Source organism: Simochromis diagramma, unplaced genomic scaffold (assembly GCF_900408965.1).
Source record: "Simochromis diagramma unplaced genomic scaffold, fSimDia1.1 OVJJ01000602.1, whole genome shotgun sequence".
Taxonomy (NCBI): domain Eukaryota; kingdom Metazoa; phylum Chordata; class Actinopteri; order Cichliformes; family Cichlidae; genus Simochromis; species Simochromis diagramma.
In genome coordinates, this window is record NW_024387040.1 from 9,277,184 (window position 1) to 9,300,297 (window position 23,114).

General features: G+C 42.3%; 2 protein-coding genes across 3 annotated transcripts in view; both read left to right on the forward strand.

The window, feature by feature from the left end:
• Window positions 1-1,583: 1,583 nt before the first annotated feature.
• Window positions 1,584-19,158, forward strand: nfx1 (nuclear transcription factor, X-box binding 1). 2 transcript variants are annotated; one of them, XM_040044367.1, is made up of 23 exons: window positions 1,585-1,840; window positions 2,674-3,519; window positions 4,126-4,287; window positions 4,733-4,810; window positions 4,997-5,102; window positions 5,800-5,871; window positions 5,957-6,096; window positions 6,187-6,286; window positions 6,377-6,594; window positions 7,072-7,169; window positions 7,276-7,306; window positions 7,385-7,467; window positions 8,923-9,031; window positions 9,166-9,285; window positions 9,527-9,606; window positions 9,695-9,925; window positions 10,387-10,460; window positions 10,850-10,951; window positions 11,241-11,378; window positions 11,495-11,561; window positions 18,319-18,464; window positions 18,576-18,680; window positions 18,851-19,158. In XM_040044367.1, the coding sequence occupies exons 1-23, from the start codon at window positions 1,822-1,824 to the stop codon at window positions 18,924-18,926; spliced, it is 3,201 nt and encodes a 1,066-aa protein (XP_039900301.1). In that variant the 5' UTR covers window positions 1,585-1,821; the 3' UTR covers window positions 18,927-19,158. The 2 variants fall into 2 exon arrangements, with proteins under 2 accessions (XP_039900302.1, XP_039900301.1); XM_040044368.1 differs by lacking the exon at window positions 18,851-19,158 and having other exon boundaries at window positions 1,584-1,840; window positions 18,576-18,684.
• A 2,658-nt stretch (window positions 19,159-21,816) lies between these two features.
• The window catches only part of smarcd3b (SWI/SNF related, matrix associated, actin dependent regulator of chromatin, subfamily d, member 3b), a 57,605-nt gene continuing 56,307 nt past the window's right edge, over window positions 21,817-23,114 (forward strand). Inside the window, exon 1 of the mRNA XM_040044377.1 lies at window positions 21,817-22,251. Within this exon, the coding sequence (XP_039900311.1) occupies window positions 22,240-22,251 (12 nt within the window). The 5' untranslated portion in view covers window positions 21,817-22,239. The remainder of the gene's footprint in view (window positions 22,252-23,114) is intronic.

The following is a 23,114-nucleotide window of genomic DNA, read 5'->3' on the forward strand; positions in this document are numbered from 1 at the left end:
TGTTCGTGTCACATGATTTGTATACTTTTATTTTGAAATTATATTCTACAATATCCGTTTTTTCTGTCCATAAACTGAATGTTTTACAAATATCTCTCCCGCCCACCTCGCCTGGTTGACTAGGACGGGGGGCTGCTGTACGCATGCGTGATCTGGACTTAGTAACTGCAGAATGGTCAATCGGTGTAGCTGTAGGCCTGAAAGGGAAAAGAAATATGTCCACAAACACACGAGTAATTTTTATTTTATGGGATGTTTTTATTCTTGGGTAATATTTTGTAGACTAGAAACCCATCTAAGCACTGTAGGTTCACTTAGCTGCCATCAAAGGTGGAAAAATCGCCAGTTGACTTGATGTCCTTTGGGTTTCCAGTACAGTATTTTCCAGTTTAATTTCAGGATTTGCTCAGTAGCAGCTTTTTAAGTTCACTTACGATTTAGTACCAGCAAATATGTCATTGCATTATTTCCCTAATGCTAGTATTGCTCTGTGGTCCTTGTTCTCGGTTTTTCTTGTAGTTTAGCTTGTTAACTGTCACCTGGGGAAAATGACTAGTGTTACAATGGTTTTTTCAGGGAAATGTGTGTCAGTTTGAAGGTCATCTGTTTGAATATAAAGGTAGGATTAATGTAATAGAGCCTGGTAGACATTTTGCTATTATTTTTATCTGCATAATGTTTGAGGCAATGACACTGATTCCCAGCCATCCCAGGATGACTAAATAGGCCCACTAGGTACAGGTCCACGGGGCCATGATCGGGGGGTTCTGGTCCAGAGGACTGCACTGGTTACAAAACACATCTGCAAATTAGTCCTCTATCACTTTTCAGGTCATAATGACAAGGGCAAAGTATAGTCTATTAACTCCATCTAGTTTTTAGTTACTAATATTGACTTTCACTTCCTTTTTAAAACTGCATAAATCTACTCCATGAAAGTACCTCTGTATGCGGCACAGGGCATATTAAAGCATAAGCAGAAGTACAGATTACATTGATATTGTTTTTTCCCCAAAGTTTCAATCGGGAAAGCCCTCCTTAGTCTCTGGTATACAAACCCAAACACGAAGCGCCACCTTGTGGGCATGATTTTGAGTTGATATATACGTATATAATATAAAATGAAAGCAAATTTTTATAGACAGAGATCAAAAGGAAAGAACACATAGTGTTCATATGTGCATGATGGGAATAATCCATATATTGACTCAAACATTTATATACAATAACTTCCATTTGCAGCCACAAAGGTGGGTGTACTTAGCTTTTGCCCCACTGTTTCTTCATTTTGGCTTTTTGTGTAACTGTGACACGATGTATTGTGTGTAGTATGTCACGTCTTGCTGTTCATCTGAGGTTATACTAAAAAGTGTTATTTTTATATTATGTCATAATGTGTAAAGCCTTAGAAATGAAATACTTCATTTCTTATGTATTTTTATCACGACTGTCTTATTTTTTACTTTGTTGTAATCCCTCCGTTTATTTCTTGGTGTGTGCTCCATGCAGTAGTAATATCAACTTAAACTGAAAGTTTACTGAAAACGTTTTATTTTGGTTTTATTTTTGTAAGCGCTGACCGGAAGTTCTGTTTGTGACATCTGCGGAAAACGTTAGCTAACTAGCTAGCTCATAATAATAAGGTGCGAGGCAGGCAAGGGAAGATTACTGTCGCTTTTAAGGGGTTTCGGATCATTTTTAAGAACCAGAAGACAGGAAACAGGGTGGATACGGTCCCGGAGGGCGTGGACACGCGTGTCATTTCTCTTAAAGCTGCCCTTTACGTGCTGCGGAACAAGCAACAAGCTGTGCTCAGACTGAATGGCCGAGGGCTTCTCAGGTAACTAATGTGCAGTTTTAATAACAGTGACTCACAGGAACCTGAAGCAGCCTAAACCGACTCTTAAATCACTCTGAAGTACTGACTTTAGCAGCTTCGCTAACAGTTACACACTCTCTTGCTAGTTGTGTTAGCTGGACAACCTTAAGCAGCCTAAACATAAACTTTTAGCTGACGCAGTTTTCTGTTCACTTGCTCTGGGTTGCTAATGTTAGCTTAGCATCTCCGAGTGATCGTGCAGTTCGTGAATGAGGTAACGACACGTGACAGCCGGGGAACTTTGAAAGGCAATAGCACGCCAGATGATGGTACGCGTTGCTATCCATAAAATCGAGAGCTGTCATGCTAATTTCAAACTCCATAGTTTCATTACTTGTACATATACTGACCTTAAGGTTTTAAATTGCACATAAGAACAGATCGTCCCCATATAGTTAAGGCATAGAGTCTGGGTTTACTCTACTCAACAGAACTCTTGATTTTGGCCATTTGACATACCGAAATGTATTTTAGGGTTTCGTAAACAAAACGGTATTGCAAACCACAAAAAATGGTCATGTTAATTTTACACCGGCGGGTGCAAACATTTTTCCACATGCAGGGGAAAAAATCTGTCTATAACATTATTTGCTCATGGCAAAATGTTATTGCACTCTTTATTTGTCCTATGCAATTTAAAATGTCATCTCATAAGTAACTAGATCACAACGATCCCCGAAATTCTTGCAAAATGACAATAAATGATGTTGTCCTGCCTAGTTTAAAGTTTTAAGTGTTTTTGCTCTAAATATATTTGATGTTGCTCATAACTTGGTTCTGTTTTCTTGTTGCAGACCCACCTGACCTCAATCCAGATCTGACGCAACATCAAACGTCACATCAGCACAAACCCAGAAGAGGCCGACCCAGACACAGCAATGACAGACACCTCAGTAACAACAGTAATGAGACCTGTCATCAGTATGGACCCTTTAATCAGGGCACTAATCCCCCTTTTAGCCATAGATCAAATTATGAAGATCATCATCGTCCTCCTTACCAAGGAGGAGATGAAGGCAGAAGGCGAGGCAGAGGAAGAGGATGGAGAGAAGGGAACAGAGGAGGTTCTGTGCCATGGCGGCAAAGACCTGGAGGTGATCCATACGGTGGCAGCAACAGATACATGAGTGGTGTCCATGCTTTTGCACATCCCATGGGTGGTGCTGATGGACCCAGCTGGCGGCGAGGAAGTGCAAACAGGGATACGGAACAAACTAATGAGGACCAGGATGCCCAGGCTAAAAAACCAAGGAAGTTTAGTCAGGAGCAGCGAAAGGGAGAACATAATGGCAGTTGGAAGGAGAACAACACCACAGTGGAGGATCAGAGGAAGAGAGAAGACTCAGAGTCCCAACATGACAATAATCAGAGGAAACACACTGACCCAAAGCGACGGCAAGGACCAATCAAACCACCCAGACAACCATCACAAGAGGAGCCAGGCTCAGAGAAGGGAGCCAGTGGCCAAGATGACTCTGATCAGGGGCGAGCATCTCAGGATTCTGCAGGCAAAGGTGGAAAAGGCTCAGGAGGGAATGCTCCCCTTCAGGCCAGAGGGGGGAGAAGAGCAAACTATCAAAACTACAAACCTGGTCAGAGGAGCTGGAACAAGATGCCAAAGAGCAAAGAGACGCAGACAGGTTTGACTCTTACTTCTGTAAAATGTTGTCTGGCGATCAAATTCCCCAACTTATTTTACATTTCTATCAATGTTTTACATTTTTATATTGTTACAGTTTTGTCAGACACAAAATGTTTAATCAGAATTTATTGATTTATTTATTTTTTTAGGAAACCTGGTTTCCTAACAAACTAACATAAGTTAGTTCAAATTTCCCCGTATTTTGCTGTTAAGTATTTCATATTCACTATATTTGCAGAAAACGTTCCTTTTTGGTTGTTTTTGGAGGATTTTTTTGTCCCTTTTTAGTAGCTCTAGTTCAGTTAGTTTTAATATTGGGCCTGAAACCAATGTTTAATGTTATGTTTTATTGATTATTTTGTTTGTAAAAAGGCCAGAAAATAATTAAAAATGCAAATCAAGCTCAAAAAAAGCCCAAGCCCATGTTTTATAGTGCTTACTTAGTGTAAAAATCTTAGGCTGTTTGGTTGGAAGCAACCTGAATTATTGATGAGTCTGTCAGTGAACTAAAGGACATACGAGCAGAAAGTTTTGGATAAAGCTCTGTGGGGGGAAACGAAGTATTTGTTGCCATCTTCTGAACCTCTGATCTCTTCCTCCGCAGGGTGTCTGATTGAACAGCTGTCGGAGGAGAAATACGAGTGCATGGTGTGCTGTGACGTGATCCGGGTCATGGCGCCGGTGTGGAGCTGTCAGAGCTGCTTCCACGTCTTCCACCTCAACTGCATCAAGAAATGGGCTCGATCGCCAGCCTCACAGGCAGACGGTGCGGCGTGTGAACACAGTGTTTACTCTGTGTGGGACCATTTTAGTGTAGTCTGTGTACTCAGCATAGCGAGCTCCTAACAGTGGCTGGTACTCGGTGTTCAGGGATGGTCACTGTGACGGTAACTCGTGCAGTGAAATTCCTGCTGCTTCTGCAGTGCATTGTGTTACATTGAAAACAGAGAGGCCAAGTGGATTTCTGCTATTGTTCCCATTATGAATCTGCGCTATACAATACAACACGTCACCTTCTGTCCTTCATCATAGGAAAAAAATATAGAAAAAATGTTTTAAGCTACATTTAAGGCTAAGTGATTTTTACTTTAGTGCCACAGATGACTGTACTGGGAAAGCACATCCTTCCCAGAGGGTGACCCTTTCATTCAGCGTTATGCAGAAAGGAAAAATGGATGCATGTATGTTAAAGTTCAGCTTTTTTGTATCAGATTCAGCTGAAGGTTGGCGCTGTCCAGCCTGCCAGAATGTTTCAATGAAACACCCGACCTCCTACACCTGCTTCTGTGGTGAGTATTTGTTTAATTCAAGCATAGATATACACCACTGCTGAGAAATGGTGATGAACTTGCTCTCAGGTTAGACGATTGAATGAAATTGTTATCATATCCCACTGACTCCTTCCCAAAGCTTCGTTACGTTAAGTTTGCCACAGAGAGTGATGGGAAGAGTTGTTCCGTTTGTTTCATTGGCAGGTAAAGTGACAAACCCTGAGTGGCAGCGTACTGAGATTCCCCACAGCTGCGGTGACATGTGTGGGAAGAAGAGAAGTGGAGTGGACTGCAACCACCCCTGCAATATGTGAGCCTTAAAAACACAAGAAAGCTGCTTCTAGCTTCAAATTACGTTATTAAAAGACGGTAGGGCTTCAGAAGTTCATCGATAACTTTTAAGAATGTATTTCTTTGTGAGGTTTGCTGTGAAACTGTTTTTATTTGATGCAATTTTTAGGTCTACTTGATGGTACACTGTGGGAGCATAAGCTGTTATATTTTAAGAGACAGATTGCATGTATGGGAGATATTTTATTTAAAGTTCACCCCAAACACTCCCTTTGTGGTCATATCGCTAAAAATACTCTTACTCGCCCCACAGACTCGTGAAGCCTTTGACAGACTGTAGTTTCTGACCGAGCTTGTTATTTCATTGCCAATAAATGTATTTTATCTGCATTTGGGGTTGGGGTCCTTGGTAGCAGATGTAAAATAAAATGGAATTCAATTGCAGACAGATTTTATAGATGACTTCAGTGGCTTCATAAACTAGTAACTCTCACTTTGCAGCCATGTTGTTAATGCTTGTGGACATTTATTTTATATATATCTAAATTAATGGGGGCTGAGCCATATTTTTAATATGATTCATTACTTGGACTTATTAATGTATTACAAGGCTGGTAAGAATCCTGTCTTACCAGGTTTGGTTAGAGTAACTCGCACACCTGCTGTTCACATTTATACTTCAAACCCGTACGTTAATATGTTCTTTGTCTCCTCAGCTTATGCCACCCTGGACCTTGTCCTCAGTGTCCTGCCTTTGCAACGAAATCCTGCATCTGCGGGAGGACGAGGTACTCGACCTCTGATCACATGTGAATCTGTCTTTTTATCCTTTTGGATTTTACTTTAAATATTTCTTAAATTATGTCTCTCAAGTCAACCAGTGCGCTGCGGTCAGGCCACTGTGCTCCAATGTGACAAAGTGTGTGGTGCTGTACTCAACTGTGCTGAACACACCTGTGTGCAGGTGTGCCACAGCGGGACCTGTCAGCCATGCCAGCTGCAAGTTCAGCAGGGTGAGTCTCACTTTGGTGCAGATGAATAGCTGAATTTAGCTTATGGAACATTTTAAATGTAATGAACTCTTTTGCTGTTTTTATGGGCAGTTTGCTTTTGTGGCGTGACCGCACGGGAAGTCCCGTGTGGCACAGATAAAGCAGGATTTGATGGTTCGGGACATTTCTCCTGTGGAAAAATATGTGGGAAGTAAGTCCGACTCTTCAGCGCTAATTCTGCCCATCTAAAGCTTTTATTTTGCTCCTATCACAGCCGCGTGTATTTAACTGCTCTTTTCAGGATGCTAAACTGTGAAGTCCACCGGTGTCAGCAGGCGTGCCATCGCGGCCCGTGCAAGCCGTGCCCGCGCTCACCAAGCCTGGTGAATATGTGTCCCTGCGGTCAGACGCCGCTGACAAAACTCCTGGAGCTGGGCTACTCTGAGCGACGGAGCTGCTCTGATCCCATCCCCTCCTGCGGGAAGACCTGCAACAAACCCCTGGCCTGCGGCTCGAGTGGTGAGAAGAAGTGCTGTTCTGTCATGTCGAAATACTCATAGCATCAGTTAGAATTAGGAAATGATTCGAGCCTCATTAAGATTGCAAAAACAGGATCTGAAAATGTGTGACAGGTGAAGCTTTTCAACAATATGTGCTGTGGCAGGAGAAAACAGGTTCTTTTCTGTCATCTGTTTTAAAGTAATATTGATAAAATGGCGATGAAGCTTTTAAAATCCAGAAGAAAGCCGGAGGAAGTTCAATGAGAAAACGGCAAACATCATGTCACTGAAGCCGAATGAATTCCTTGATCTTTCCCCTGTAAAACATCTTGTTTTTTCTTTTTATTCTCAATCTTCAACTGGCTTTTGTTTCTAAAAGAAAGCAACTGCTTTCTTCTCTGTGGCCTGTTGTGGTTGTGCAAACAGGATGTACATCATGTTAGGCCTGTTTTGTTCTTGCAGCCTGACGTGAGATAATGAACTTGTGTTATTTCAGACATCATCCATCTGTGCGAGAAGCTGTGCCACGAGGGCAGCTGTGGGCCCTGCTCTCTGACCTCAACTATCAGGTGCAGATGTGGCTCCAAGACTAAGGTTTGCAGAAATATCAGCAGCTGTGTTTTTTCTCAATCCCATATTTTCTTTTATTTTTTATTTTGAAGACACTGAAGATTTGAAAGATTTCTCCTTTACTTTCCAGGAGGTCCCATGTGAGAAAATCCAAAAAGAAGGTGAGGTTTTAATAAATATGAGTATAGCCCACCCTGAGCTGCCGTCCTGTGTTTAAATCCTGACTTTTGTCTCTCCAGAGGAGCTCGTCTTCACTTGCGAGAAGCGCTGCAACAAGAAGCGCTCCTGTGGCCGACACAAGTGTGGGGAGCTTTGTTGTGTGGTGAGTGTTCATTGAATCTGGGTCAGTGTTTTTGACTTTATGCTCTCTGTTCTCACACACACATATACATTTTTTTTTCTCTTTCCCTGACTGGTTCTGACCCCAACATTTTTGTCTCACCCGAACCAACTAACCATTGTTATTGTCCAGAAGAAAGTGTGTGTTAAACATAATAGCTGTTATCTCAATGAAATGCAACCATGTGACACACATGGCTGGTTTAAGTGAGATGGTCAGTGAATTCCCCATCTCGTCCTAAGTCAGAGCCGCACCCATTCAGCTCTCCTTACATCACTAACAGAGGTGTGTATGTGACACAGAATCATTGTAAACCAGCAGGATTATGTGACAGGTGCAGCAGGGATGTTACAGATATGTTAGTCTGACTTTGTGCCATCTGTAGAAACAAGGTTTATCTCAGCGGTGGGCAAACCATACCACCAGAAGAGTTATTTTTAAATAGCTCTAGACCCAAAGAGACCTGCATGGAGCATATTTTGCTTTAAAGTACTTACTTAACCAACCTAATTGTAATGTTTGGTCTGTTCAACTTAATGGTTTTACCTGCTATAACAACCAGCCCAACCCAACTTTGGGATAAAGAGTATGTCTTCTCTTATCTTCTATATTGTTATTGCTGTGTTGCCTTAATTAAGTATAAATTAGCCAATCAACATTATTAGTAATTGTAATGTTGTTTTGTTTTTTTACCACATGTGAACAGCGGTGTGGCCCCACTTATATCTGAAGTGGGCTGCACCAGTGAAACCTCCTTTTTGTCAGTGTAAAGAACTTTAACGACAAATTTATTCCCTGAGATATTTTTAATATCAGAAAAAGAAGCCCAATTTCAAAACTGCAAATGGTGCCAAGCGGGCCATGTTTTAATCTTAGGCAGGCAGATTCTGACTCCCGGGTCCTAATGTTTGACACTCGTGCCCTCGGGAGTCATTAAATGCATATTAATTTCACACTGACTGCAATCGTCAGCTGATAGCAGCCAGTCTGTATTTGATTTATGCATAATTTAGCTTTTTAGTTAACAATTCTTAATTAGATTGAGGGTCTGGCAAATGCAAAGCCGGCAGGACGCGTCTAAAAACATCTCGACACACTCGCTGCCTTCATACAGTCACGGCAAGCACCACAGGAATGACTTGCAGTGTAATTGTCCAACAACATCCAGCTGACAGACGAGCAGTGAGGAGAAACAGCCAGAATAAACAGTAATAAAGGAAATGGGTGGACATTAGTAAGAAGGAAAGAATAGTGAGGATATGTTACTGGGTTGGGATATGACTGAATTTGAAAGCCGACTTGCTTTGTAGCTCTTAATTACTTTGCATCATGCGGAGGTGACTCTACATTTAAATTTCCGCTTGCAGCAGCCTTCTGATAAGAGTGTTTTTTGAAGCGCGTGAGGTGATGTTAATGTTTTTGTTCGTGTGTTTTCAGAGCGTGGAGCACAAGTGCTCCATGATCTGCGGCTACAAGCTCAACTGTGGCCTCCACCGCTGCCAGGAGCCTTGTCACCGTGGAAACTGTGAACCCTGCTGGCAGTCCAGTGAGTATCGAGTTCACGAGCCAAGTCTCTGAAGTACCACAGATTTATTCTGTCTCACTAATTTGAAGCTTTAGCTGTATTTTGCTTGGCGTTAAGATGCCACGAGTGTGTCACGAGTCCCACTGGGTTTTTAGGTTTTGATGAGCTGACGTGTCACTGCGGGTCCACTGTGCTGTATCCACCCATCCCCTGTGGAACGAAGCCACCCGAGTGCAAAAACGTGTGCACGAGAAGACACGAGTGTGACCACCCAGGTGGGATTTAGCTGTAGCTCCTTACATCAGGGTTATTGTAGTTTGTGTGCTTCCCAGTTAGATTTGAAAATGTTCAGTTTTAGTTCAGTTTTCTTTAGTTTCAGTGACTCAGTCTCAGTAAACAAGGCCATCAAAGACTCATTTGTATGTTTTAGATAGTTTTAGTTTAGATAACCTCGGTTCACGCAGCAGCTGTATCGAATAACTGTTAATATGCTCCTGACATTTGCCTCTGATTTAGTGTTTCACAACTGCCACAGTGAGGAGAAATGTCCTCCCTGCACTTACCTCACGCAGAAATGGTGCATGGGAAAGCACGAGGTAATGTTCCCTGAGCCCACTGATGGCACGACTTGTTTCCTGTTTTTGTTCTTGCAACTGAAGCGACACTCTTTTCTCTGACTCACAGCAACGCAGCAACATCCCGTGTCATCTCCAAGACATTTCTTGTGGCCTGATGTGTAATAAAACGCTGCCCTGCGAGACGCACCGCTGCAAACGCATCTGTCACCGGGGAGAGTGCCTGCCAGAAGGCGGCTGCCAGCAGCCCTGCACGCTGCCTCGTCCAGACTGCGGCCACCCGTGCGCTGCTCCCTGTCATAAAGGCAGCAGCTGCCCACGCACCACCTGCACTGCCAAGGTACAGAGCAGTGCCACTGAGAACAGCTGGACTTCCAGTGGCTCAAAAACAGGTTACAGAGTTTGTACAGATGTTCTCTTTCACATCAGGGCTTGGGTTTTTCAGCACATTTTCCCACCATCAAAAGTTCCTCCTCTCTCTAATAACTTATTTCCCTCATGCAAATGTTTAGTGAATAAATTCAGTGTCACATCTGCTCAATAGTCCAGCTGTGAACCCGCTGTTTTTGCATGAAGGCTGAGGACATGTGGCGCGGTGCTGTGTAACTGTCATAAATGGTTAACTTGGAACAAATAATAACACATCAGTGGCAGGCTTCAGACTCCAGAGGGAGGCCATTCACAGCTGCACGAATTCTTCGCGTGAACTGACCTGACCTTTTTTTAATTTGCGTATTTGTGCTCTTACAGAAACACTTCTTCTCCAGGGAGGAGAAATCTAATCCTTTGTGTCGTTCGCAGGTTGCGGTACAGTGTGAGTGCGGTCGTAGAAAGGAAACCGTGGCCTGTGCAGAAGCAGCCAATTCATACCAGAGGTCAGCTCTGCTCCCAGTGTGTTCAGCTTTTTTGTGTGTTTTATTCTAGACCTCGTTTGGCATTTCTCTTTTTGGCGACATATATATTCTGTTATAGCTGTGAAAAAAAACCCTCAGTCTTCAGGCTCCTGTAAAAGCTCAGATTCAAGGAGTTCAGTGTTTTTGAGGAGCAGCCAATCAGAAGAAAGCTGGCTTAAAGTCAGAGGAGTGTTAAAGAGCTCGTTTCAGACGGTGGATGAGCTGAAGGGCACCACCATGGCCCAGTTTAATAATAAGTAAAGATTATATTAGACTGTGAGTGATGCAAAGCTACTAATGTAGCATCTAGGAATAAAATTGGAATTTGAAACGAGCAACATTTATCCGATATTTTTGGTTTTGTTGTGCAGGTATGCTGCCATTGCCATGGCCAGTAAGCTTTCGGACATGCAGCTCGGTGACTCCATGGATATCGGCCCGCTGATCTCTAAGAAAGAGCTGAAACAGACGAGGTAGAGTGGTGCAGGGAATTAATGATTTAAAGCTCGAACCAGAGGTGTCAAACTCAAGATGTGAAACATTTGCTGAACAGGATGTTCGAGCTTAATTATTTCAAGATTATTTGAACAACAGGCGAGTCCTTATGTGTGATGGCCAAGATGCAGCTCTTGTTTGAAAGTAATTATGTAAATAATTTCCTGGAGAGGGCCAGATTTCGTTCTTTAATCCATTCAGTGGATTACTTTGAACTGCAGCTGAGGTGTGAAAAGCAGTCATCCTAGAAATGCGATGCTTTCTCAGGCTCGAGTGCGATCAAGAGTGCGCCACTTTGGAGAGGAACAGGCGCTTGGCGGAGGCGTTGCAGATCGACTCGTCTTCTGACCCCTTCAACGTTCGCTCCACCTCTGCGTACAGCGACAGCCTCAAAGACGACGCCAGGTCTGATATCTGTTTTACTCCACGGTGACGGTTATGCGACGCCATGTTTGGGTTAATCTTCAAACTCAGAGGGAGCGCTGCACTGAAACTGCAACTCTGCTCTGCTTGCGTTTCAGAAAAGACATGAAGTTTGTCACAGAGGTGGAAGAGGAGATCAAGAATCTTGTAGAGCTTGCTAATAAGGTACGATCTCTATTTGAGTCTCCTTTTCCTGTTTAGGGGTGAGGTGTTATTTAAGAGCTCTAATGTGATGTAATGCTCCATCTGGTGGAGAATCTGGGAGACTGCTGTAGTCCCAAGTTTTTTAGTGGTGAAGCATTTTACTGAGTCACTCGCATTAGTCAGTATATTTGCATTCAAGTCAGTGCAGCATTTGTACATAATTACCCCATAAAACATTTTGTTTTAAACTGAACTTTAACTGTAATTTTTTTAAATTTTTGAAACTTTAATGATCATTAATATAACATGTATATCATGTTCTTTCTAGTTAATTAATGTAATTTTATCTGTTTAGCCACGATTTCTTTATATTTTTGTTGTTTACTGCTAAGGGATATAATTAGTAAAACAGCTGGGCTTTAAGCTTAATGTGAGAAATACCTTATTTATCCCAAACTTTGGTAAAAAGCTGTTAGAGCAGCCAAAACATTAAACACAGACTCTAGCTTAAATAAAGTGGAGTACATGAATAAAATAAAATGGCATGATGTAACAAAATACCTCAATAATGTACAAGCTACAGAGAAGAGAGGAGATACATTTAAGAAAAGGGAAAAGATAATATGAAATTTAAAAATACAAGTTTTAATTTGATAAGGTAAAATGTATAAAATAGAGTAAAACACTGTATAATGCATATGGAGCACTTAATAAGTAAACCTTTAATGAAGGTTAAACATAAAAACATAATAATAATAATAATAATAAAAGAAATCAATAAATGGATTAAGTACAATAAGTCTAAAAATAATATATGATGATTTAAAATAAACATGTAAATAAAATGCAAGAAAAGGTCAAAATTAGGAAGAATCTCAATAAAATTCAGTGACATGCTATATAAAAAGTTTCATAAAATACAGTAGGGCGCTTAGTATTAAAAAATTAAAAGAAAATGAAGGTTTAAAAAGTAAAACTATTAAAATACAATAAGTATGTTATGTTTAAAGTGGCTCTGTTGAGACACGAGCTCAGTATTGTTGCTTGCCATTTGAAGCGGAAAGTCTGGATTTTTATGGAATGGCTCCTCAAGTCGGATTTCCAACTCAGGAAGTTGGAGAACCCCCACCAACCCCGACTTCACAATCCAAGATGGCAGCAGTGTGTAAATATCAGTAAAAGTGTAAAACCTAGGAGGCAGTAGTAGGTAATGTGTACTATCACAGTGTTTGTGTATTTGTAACTTGCTAAATAAGCTGAGCACTGAGCGCGCTCCATCCAGAGCTGCAGCCGGTGTTTAAACGGCTTTATCACGAGTGATGGATGAATGGCTCTGGTTTGTTAAGGAGCAAAACAAAAAACTTTTCTTTTATTTATTACAAATGATTGATTATTACTTTTATTACTATCATTGCTGATCCGCATGGATTCATTGAACTTGGTGTCAGCCTGAGGTGGAGACGTTGGCCCTTTAGGGCTGTGTCAGCTTATTTACAGTGGGGCAAAAAAGTATTTAGTCAGCCACCGATTGTGCAAGTTCCCCCACTTAAAATGATGACAGAGGTCAGTAATTTGCACCAGAGGTACACTTCAACTGTGAGAGACAGAATGTGAAAAAAAAATCCATGAATCCACATGGTAGGATTTGTAAAGAATTTATTCGTAAATCAGGGTGGAAAATAAGTATTTGGTCACCTCAAACAAGGAAAATCTCTGGCTCTCACAGACCTGTAACGTCTTCTGTAAGAAGCTTTTCTGTCCCCCACTTGTTACCTGTATGAATGGCACCTGTTTGAACTCATCATCTGTATAAAAGACACCTGTCCACAGCCTCAAACAGTCAGACTCCAAACTCCGCCATGGCCAAGACCAAAGAGCTTTTGAAGGACACCAGGAAAAGTATTGTAGACCTGCACCAGACTGGGAAGAGTGAATCTACAATAGGCAAGCAGCTTGATGTGAAAAAATCAACTGTGGGAGCAATCATCAGAAAATGGAAGACATACAAGACCACTGATAATCTCCCTCGATCTGGGGCTCCACGCAAGATCTCATCCCGTGGGGTCAAAATGATCATGAGAACGGTGAGCAAAGATCCCAGAACCACACGGGGGGACCTGGTGAATGACCTGCAGAGAGCTGGGACCAAAGTAACAAAGGTCACCATCAGTAACACACTACAACGGCAGGGAATCAAATCCCGCAGTGCCAGACGTGTTCCGCTGCTGAAGCCAGTGCATGTCCAGGCCCGTCTGAAGTTTGCCAGAGAGCACATGGATGATACAGCAGAGGATTGGGAGAATGTCATGTGGTCAGATGAAACCAAAGTAGAACTTTTTGGTATAAACTCAACTCGTCGTGTTTGGAGGAAGAAGAATACTGAGTTGCATCCCAAGAACACCATACCTACTGTGAAGCATGGGGGTGGAAACATCATGCTATGGGGCTGTTTTTCTGCCAAGGGGACAGGACGACTGATCCGTGTTAAGGACAGAATGAATGGGGCCATGTATCGTGAGATTTTGAGCCAAAACCTCCTTCCATCAGTGAGAACTTTGAAGATGAAACGAGGCTGGGTCTTCCAACATGACAATGATCCAAAACACACCGCCCGGGCAACAAAGGAGTGGCTCCGTAAGAAGCATTTGGAAGTCCTGGAGTGGCCTAGCCAGTCTCCAGACCTCAACCCCATAGAAAATCTGTGGCGGGAGTTGAAAGTCCGTGTTGCTCGGCGACAGCCCCAAAACATCACTGCTCTCGAGAAGATCTGCATGGAGGAATGGGCCAAAATACCAGCTACTGTGTGTGCAAACCTGGTAAAGACCTATAGTAAACGTTTGACCTCTGTTATTGCCAACAAAGATTATGTTACAAAGTATTGAGTTGTATTTTTGTTATTGACCAAATACTTATTTTCCACCCTGATTTACGAATAAATTCTTTACAAATCCTACCATGTGGATTCATGGATTTTTTTTTTCCACATTCTGTCTCTCACAGTTGAAGTGTACCTCTGGTGCAAATTACTGACCTCTGTCATCATTTTAGGTGGGGGAACTTGCACAATCGGTGGCTGACTAAATACTTTTTTGCCCGACTGTAGCTTCGTTATTTTGTGCCCCAGTTGTTGTATTTTCAGCTCTTTTGTCACAGTTTCCAAGCTCAAATAAGCAAGTAGGAGACTTCTCGGGCAGGTGGAAATGTCTCCACGTATTTATTTATTTCTTCCAGTCCTCTGTGATTCACTGAGGCTCTCTGAGAGACCGACATTACTGCTTTGATTTCTTTTCCAAATGTAAGGACTTGTTTATTACTTAGCTGAGCCTCTTTTTGGAACGACGGGTCATGAATGAAACCTTTTTCTGCCCGGGAGTCAGCTTAGTGAAATGTTTTATCTTATTTTTCTCAAGGCATGCTGTGCTGACTTCACTGATTTCATTTTTTGGGCTCTTTCTTCCCTAAAAAACCGAGTTATTAAATCTACTTCTCTGCTTAAATTTTGCTAAAATCCCCTCCAACAGCCCTCTGGCAAAGAAAGCGATTCAGTTTTGTACCAGCTGTTGTTCTCTTTTACTCTGAAAAGTCAGGTCAAATGTGCCTACTGACCCATCTATAGAAAATAGGCCACGCATGCACTACTAGCTCAAAAGTACATGGACGCTTCAACTCGTATGTATAGACATTAAGCTGCTGCTGTAACAGCCTCCACTCTTCTCCCTAAACCTTTCACATGATTTTTTTGGGGCCTGCCTGCAGGGATTTGCTCCCATTCAGCCACAGAAACATCAGATAGGGCGGCACAGATGTTGACAGAAATGAACTGGATCACGGGCCAGTTCATCCCAAAGGTTTTGGATCTAAGCCCCCCACCAAATTTAAAAGAAAACAAACACATTTCTTTATGGACGTGACTTTTGGGCGTGAAACAGTCACGTTGAACCAGGAGGATCCCAAACAGTGAGGACAAGGCTGAAAGTATTTATGAAAGTGATAGATTTGTATCACTTCATACCAGAGGTCAGCTCACAAAACGTGATTTGTACTCACGTTTGTAGTTTGGAGCAAAGTTATTATAGTAAAGTTATATTAAAACAAAATAAAAAGTATGTTGTCCTCAAATCAGCAAATAAAATAAAAAGTAGAGTGTTTGCTAAAAAAAAATAAAATAACAATGAGATAATACTTGAAAAAGTGATTTTAAAAAAAGCAAAACAAGTATTTTTATTTTGTGGTTTTATTTATTTATTTATACAAAAACAGACATTAAAAGTTTGCATTGTTTTTAAGATGCATTATATCAACACAAATATAAAAAACAGAAATAAAACAGAAAACGGCATGTACAGTAAAATGGAAACATTGAAGGATGATGATAGTAATAAAACAGTAATAAGACCCATTCCAATGATCAGATGTGTTTTTATTCCCGGTGGCAAAGTGTTTCAAATTTGTAGACCTTTAATTTTAAAAGAGGAACGACCCAAATGTTGTTTTACATTTGGTAACATACAATCTCATTAAATGCTCCCCTTGTGGTTGCAGCTTTACCTGCTAGAGTGACTGAATTGGGGCCATTTAAAAGCCAAGAAAACATGAAAAATCCAAGCGCAGGATGTTTCGCAGCTGGACAGATGTGTTAATGATTTGTTACCCTGTTAGCGAAGGTGCTCCACTGCCTGTCCAGTAAGCGGTGCAGAGAGTAGTCGGGGTTATCGATGATAGATGACGGTTTGTTCAGCGACATCCTCGCCACCTCTGATTCAACAGCTTGCAGCCAATCGCAGAGCCAGCCTTCCCGATCAGTTAATTCAGTCTGTTCGTGATATCAGCAGACCACAGCAAAGTACGCTGAGCTCCCCACAATCGTTATGAAATGGAGCCTGTTAATCCCCTTCTTGTGTACAGCCTGTGCAGGAAATGTCCTTAACTAAACACAACCAGCCCGAGGAGACTGTGGTGCATGTGAACATCATGTTTGTTGAGACTAGTGTGTCTGTGGGACTGTGAGTCAGCTGCCTTCACTGTGTCTGGACTCTCATACCTGAAGCACTTGCATTTTGCTCCTGAAACACAGACTCCCTGCTTATTAATTCTCAGTTTTGTACATGTAGTACACTGAAACATGCAGGCATCTCTCTGTTCATAAATGCATACTTTCATAGCAGCGTTTGGTTATGCACTATAGATGAAAATATTGGGGGGGAATTTTCCACAGTCGTTAAAACACAGATTGAGCCGACCGGCTGAGCCTGAGAGAGCCTGCTCCAAAAGCACCGTCACCCCTGGATTTCAAAGAAGAGTGTGGAGCATTTAAAAGACACATGTTGATCATGTGATCAACATGATCAGACCAGGCTATTATAGACTGTTATTATAAGGTCACAGTGGGTCCATTATGTAGCTAGTTGTGTAGGGCTTTATATGCAATTAATAAAATCACATGATTAGAGAGGCTGACTGCTGTGGTAAGGTCTCAGCAGGTCATCAGCTGGCACTGAGGTTAGAAGAGGCAGGAAATGGAGGGTGGAGAAAAGCGGTGGAGGTGGTGGAAACGCACTTGAGACAAAAGGCACTGGTGGTCACCGTGGTGATGGGTAGGTCTGGGCTTGTTCCCAAAGAGCCAGGTCTGGTCAGAAAGGTCCAATGCAACAGAGCCATGAAAAAAAAAGTCCAAGCAGGTGTGGAGGTGGAGAACGTGAGCAGTGGTGGAGCTCTGATAGCAAGGAGCATGGACAAGATGGGAGGGGACCCTCCAGCGCAGGGTCACCAGGGCACACTTCCTGTCCAACTTGGCTCTGGACAAGTTTCCATCTTCTCTGCAGCTGCCCAAAGGCTCTTACAGACAGCCGCTATCTGTGGCATTACGACCAGGTGCTGAAGGCGGTGACTAAGAGTTTTAGCTTCAGCCATCAGCACCAGCAAACACCATCATGATTTAAAGAAGACTATATCCTTTGTGAAACCTGCTGTTTTCCTGTTTCTTTATTCTTTGCCGCTTAACTACTCACACTCGCTCTCTCTGTTTTCTCGGCCGTCTTCAGCAGACAGTTCAACTTTTTCACCTGTTTTCAACTCATGATTTCCACTACACGGCATTTTCCCAGGAAATGTAACTTTTTCTAGTCTCACAATAAATGTTTGACATTTGCAGTGTTTCCTAAATGAATGAAAGAAGCTTCGAAATGTGAGATTTTAAAAATTCAAATGCTACCAAGGTACTTAGCAGGAGATATATTTCTTTAATTAACAGGGATAGCGCCTATTAATGGACATCAGAAACTATCAGATGTGAACGGGCCAGACTGAAGCAAAACTGCTCCCAGCCCAGGTCAAATCAGACTTCAGTGAACAAATATGTACAGGAACACAACAAAAACATCACACAGAAGTGAGTTATAAGTGGTCACAGACCTGCTCTTTACCGCTATTGGTAATAATGACGGTGAGGGGGTCGATATAAGGACTAACATACACAGACATACCACTAAAAATAAACCCCAAAACTAAATTAAGCGCCAGATTAGACTTTTCTTTGTTTGCCTCGTTTCTGTCTTGTGACACTTAAAACAAAGCAGTGTTACAACAATCAAAGGAAGTCTGGTAAAATAAAAACAAATCTGTATTTGTGATTCTTCCCTGTCATCTTGTGACTGCAGACTTGAGCTGCGACCTTTTAGAGGTGCCGACATCACCACGAATGCGGCTTTGTAGCTGAAATGCAACTAAACATGCGAAAAGCGAGCATGACCGTAGCCTTATGAAGCATCCGTTTCTGCAGGGAAAGCAGTCGAAGAAGAGCCACTGTTTCCCGCCGATGAACCGAGAGCATCGGAAGATCATCCACGAGCTGGCCGAGGTCTACGGCGTGGAGAGCGTGAGCTACGATAACGAGCCCAAACGCAACGTGGTCATCACGGCTCACAAGTGAGAGCGCGACTAAATATACGAGCGCCGTTATCATAGATGAGAAATATGGTAATCGTGGAGTCGAGGATGTGCCTGTGTATCTTGTTTTGTTTTGTTTTTCTCGCCCAGGGGGAAGTCGGCCTGCCCGAACTCAACCCTGACTTCACTGATAGAGCGAGAGACAGCTGCACGGGCTCCTCCTCCCATCGCTCATATCAAACAGCACAGCAGCAAGTAAGTGTTAATCTGTGGTTAGAGAGACGCTTCTATACGACTCCAAAAATGTCCTTAAACAACACTCGGAGACGGACTGTCTTACTTTCATGCTGCTGTTTGTTAGTGTCTTTCGCTGCCTGCTTGTGATTCTTCTTTTTGTGTTTTCTCATCAATTAATCTCCTGCCAGGTCTGCCGGTGGAAGCACCTGGTCGAAGATGGTTAAAGAAGAGCCCGCGATCGATTATTTTGACGTCCAGGACTGAAAGTAAAAACAAATCTTCTGCCAAAAAGTCCAAAACTCGTTTCATTTGCATTCATCTGAGACCAATAATCATAATTTCTCTGGTTTCTTGTTGATAAAAAAAATAAATGTTTGGAAATATTTCAAAGCTGCAATGGTCTCTGGGGAACTCTCACTCTTGTTATATGTGGGAGGATGAATTGAGCCCTTGAATTTTGACATTAAAGTCCATGAAGACTTTCCCTGTTTGAAAAGCTCCTGCGTGTTTTCTTTGCCTCCCTGGTATGCGTTTTAATAAAAAGCGAATTCTTCCCTATTTAATGGGTGCAGATGTTGATATGAAATTTAATACATCGGCTCCAGAATATCTCCGATGTCCACATTAGGTGCTCTATCGCTTACTCAGGGTTAAGTCTGTATGGCAGGGGTGTGTTGTTGTTCTTTCTGCAAGGCTTCAAGAGGACGGGTGGGTAAGAGTCAGTGGGCTGCATTGCATAAAGAAAGCTTTGCTCCAAACACAACTATGACCCAGATGTGGCGCTGCACTTTGTGAAAACTCTTCCTGGGTCAAACGTGAAGGCACTCGGAGGTCGAGCTGATGCAGCAGGATGTGTGTCGTAGATGAGATGAGAGCGTAGATCCTGTTCTCCAGCTAATGGACTGTTTCACCCACTGCTGCGGCCTGTGAGGTTAGGATGCTGAGTCAGGCAGACTCCAGCACTGAGTGGACACTACAGGATGGACAGCTACTCGCACACTCTGTGTTTGCCGACTTAAAGGTTCTCATTGATTAAGGCCTCTCCTCTCTATAGGTACACGCTAATGGATTTCAGGATACTAACCAGCTTTCTGTACAGATGTTCTCATTTTATTTTATCACCTTTATTTAAGCAGGAAATCCCACTGAGGTCAAATCTCTTCCACAGTGGAGACCTGGCAGCCGCATAAATAAACACAACATGATGGATAACATGACAACTCACATTTTCTCCATAACTATATTTGTTTAAATTCAATATCTTTTTTTTTCTTGTAATGGCTTTTTAAGATTTTTTGCATCAATGACATTTGGAAAATACACATTTAGGTGTTTACTTCTACACATGTTGTCAAATTGGTGCATAAACAATGACTTTTAACACATTTAGAAATGAAGGAAGCTCACGAGATGAATAAATGTTCCTTTAATGTTAGTAAGCAAGTGGGAGAAGATTTGTTGCTGTTGTTTATAATTTATACTCTAGTTTTTTTGTAAATTTATGCTTATCCAACAAAATCTTTAAATCAAAATCTCAGATTATTAACGGAAAGTTGTTTTTGTCCTTTTTTTGTTGTTGTCAGTTTCAAGTTATCTTCTCAGCGTTTTAAATTTGTCTCAGACCAACCCCGAGTTAGCGTTATTAAGTTTTGAGAAAATGACCTGAAATTTTGAGTTGCAGATGTCAAAATAAATAAATAACCCCAGTGCGTAATATTAATGTACAATGGTATATTTACCGATGAGAGATTTTTAATGAAGTGGTCAGAGCAAGACTGTCCTGGGTTTGAATCCACCGCCTGGCTCTGTCCAGCTTCCTCCCACAGTCCAGAAACATCCATGTTTCATTAAGTGGACCTAACTGGTTCGAAATTGGCCAATGGGTGATAACGGGTAATTTATGTGTTAACTTTACTACTCTGAGTCAAATTAGTACTCATTCACTGACAAAATTCAACATTTAGATATTTGAACAAGTGGAGTCTGGTTTCATGATGTTGCTCTTTACATTTTTCACTTGTCCACTTCAGCAGCACCTGCATACACCAAACTATTCAATTATTTTTTCAAGTTTCAAGGTTATTCATTTATATAGTACTTTTAAAAACAACAGTTGTTGACCAAAGTGATTCCTTTCAATCCTGAAGGTTTCTTTTTTTTCTTTTTTTTTGTCCCCATCCTGAGTTCCAGAGTAGAAACACAGCAGGAATAGACTTTTTCTGGCAGTTGTCTGTATTTCATGATTCATGAAGTGATAAAAAGATATTCCTAATATGTCAGCAAATACCCCTTTTCCACATAAGTGCCAGTGTTCAATCTAGAACTGGTTCCATGCATCCTTAGCCTTAAAAGGACCATTACCAGTGCCAGAAACCTGGCACCAGCAGACTGCTGGGCCACATAGTTAAAACCACTGACACCAGTAGCTATGGGAGAGGCTGCGGATTCAGGTCACAGATGATTTTCTTTACCCTGCTCCATAATAACCAGGACTCAGGCAGAACTGCTGCTAAATATAAAACTATATTATTTATGCTGGCTTTATCCACTTTATGCAAACGAGTGCATATTTACACAGACAGTCCCCAATCTGCAGACACAATTCTGATTTTTGCACGCATTTCTAGTTTTGTTTAAATCATTTTTCATGAATATTTTACAGCTCAAATGAAGCTAGTAGAACAAAACGTTTGGTAATAATTACACAGAAAGTCCAATATTATAAAGAATCAAGTTCAAAAGTCAGAGGTAAGAGCCGGACAATGAGCTGCCACAGTATATCCACCACATGTGTTATAAATCTGGCTCATTTCATTCATAAATCTTCACTCCGGCACTAAAAAAATGTGTGAAGTGATAACTTGTAACTGCCGCGTGAAGCATTAGTAAATTATCCATTAAAGCAGCAATTAGCCACAACTTAACGGCCTCTTTATCGACGGATCCTCATTAGAAAGTGGAACAGTTCTCTCGGTTAGGGAGCTGGTGGTGCTGCTGCTCCTTTGTTGCTGTAGTGCACCGGGTTTATCCCCCCCTCCTCCTCCCGCCTCCCTCCCTTTTGTTCCTGCACTGCATTTACATGTACAGCATGTGTTTGGAGCAGGATAACCTGAAATCATTTCACTGTGCGCTTTGGGTTAAATACAAATCTTCCCTTCCTCCCTTAAAATAAAAAATGAAAAAAGAGAGAGAGCGAGAGATGAGGATAATTTGATGACACTCCCTGCCACTGGTAATTTTTCATTATATCGACTCTCCAGCAGAGACCGCGCCTGCGCTCCTGCTCCCTTCCGAACAAGGCTTCACCAATCCTGGCTCTGGCTCCATCCCCGGCTCGGCGTCCCACAGGCCAGCGCTAATAAGTCGCCTAGCTGTCCAGTAATGGGGGAGTGATCGAGGGGGGAGACGCTTGCTGCTGTGTGAAAGCCCGTGAGGAAGTTGAGGGGAGAAAAGCAGCTCCACGCCGCGCCGGACCGGACAGCTCCACAGAAACACATCCTACAGTTGCCGTTGTTGAGTAGCCCTTAAAAAAAGAGAAAAGAAAAGAAAAAAGGGAAGAGAAAAAAAGCGCACAGTGATGGAGAGAAAGGTATGGATGACGCTTATGCTACCTCGCGATACGTTAGCGCGGTTTGTTTTATTCCCACAGTGAGTCTCCGCTGCTCTGCCAGCCGCATCCACCATTAAAACTACTCTTTATGCGTTTAGGCTTCATCCTGTAGGCGCAGTCGGATTAGTGCGCACCGGAGTTTTTTACCTCGTCTCGCTTCAATTTATTGTGAGCCTCAAAAAACAGAGAGAAGAAAAAAAAAAAAACAGGGGAAACTGCAATTTCCACCTCGTGGTGATTTTAGCCTCGGTGTACAAATGTAGCGTGATGTGGTTGGCAATATTTAAGGGGGGGACTGTAGGCTCTCTCTCAGCCTGTCTGCATCATCACAAGGCACAGTGTGTAGTTGCAGCACCTCACCCTCCTCCACCTCCACCTCCCACCCCCTCCCTTGTTTTTTTTTTTTTTTCTTTTTTTTTTGCAGCACACGCAGACACCAGGCAGCTCGGCTTGTTAACCTTGACTGGTGTGAGAAACAGACACTTGAGGAGTAATAGATGGGATGCACGGCGAAGCCCCTGCCATCCTCTCGCCTTCTTCTTCTTTTTTACGCATGCCTTTAATCCATTACCCCTCCCTCCTCCGTCCCCCCGTCCCCCCCCCGTCCCCCCGCTTTGAAACAACAATATAATGTGCTGTTGCTTCTCTAAGTGTGTCCGGTGCAGGGGGGGAGAAAGAAGAAAGTTTCAGTTTCACTGTGTTAATCTGCTGGCAGTCTGCGGTGCACTCAGGAGCAGGGGGGAATTTGGGGGTGTACAGCTGCTGAAGCCAGATCTGCTTCTGCTGATCCCAAGGAAAATCTAATTTTTATATTAAAGCTGCTGTCAGCAACATTTCATCTG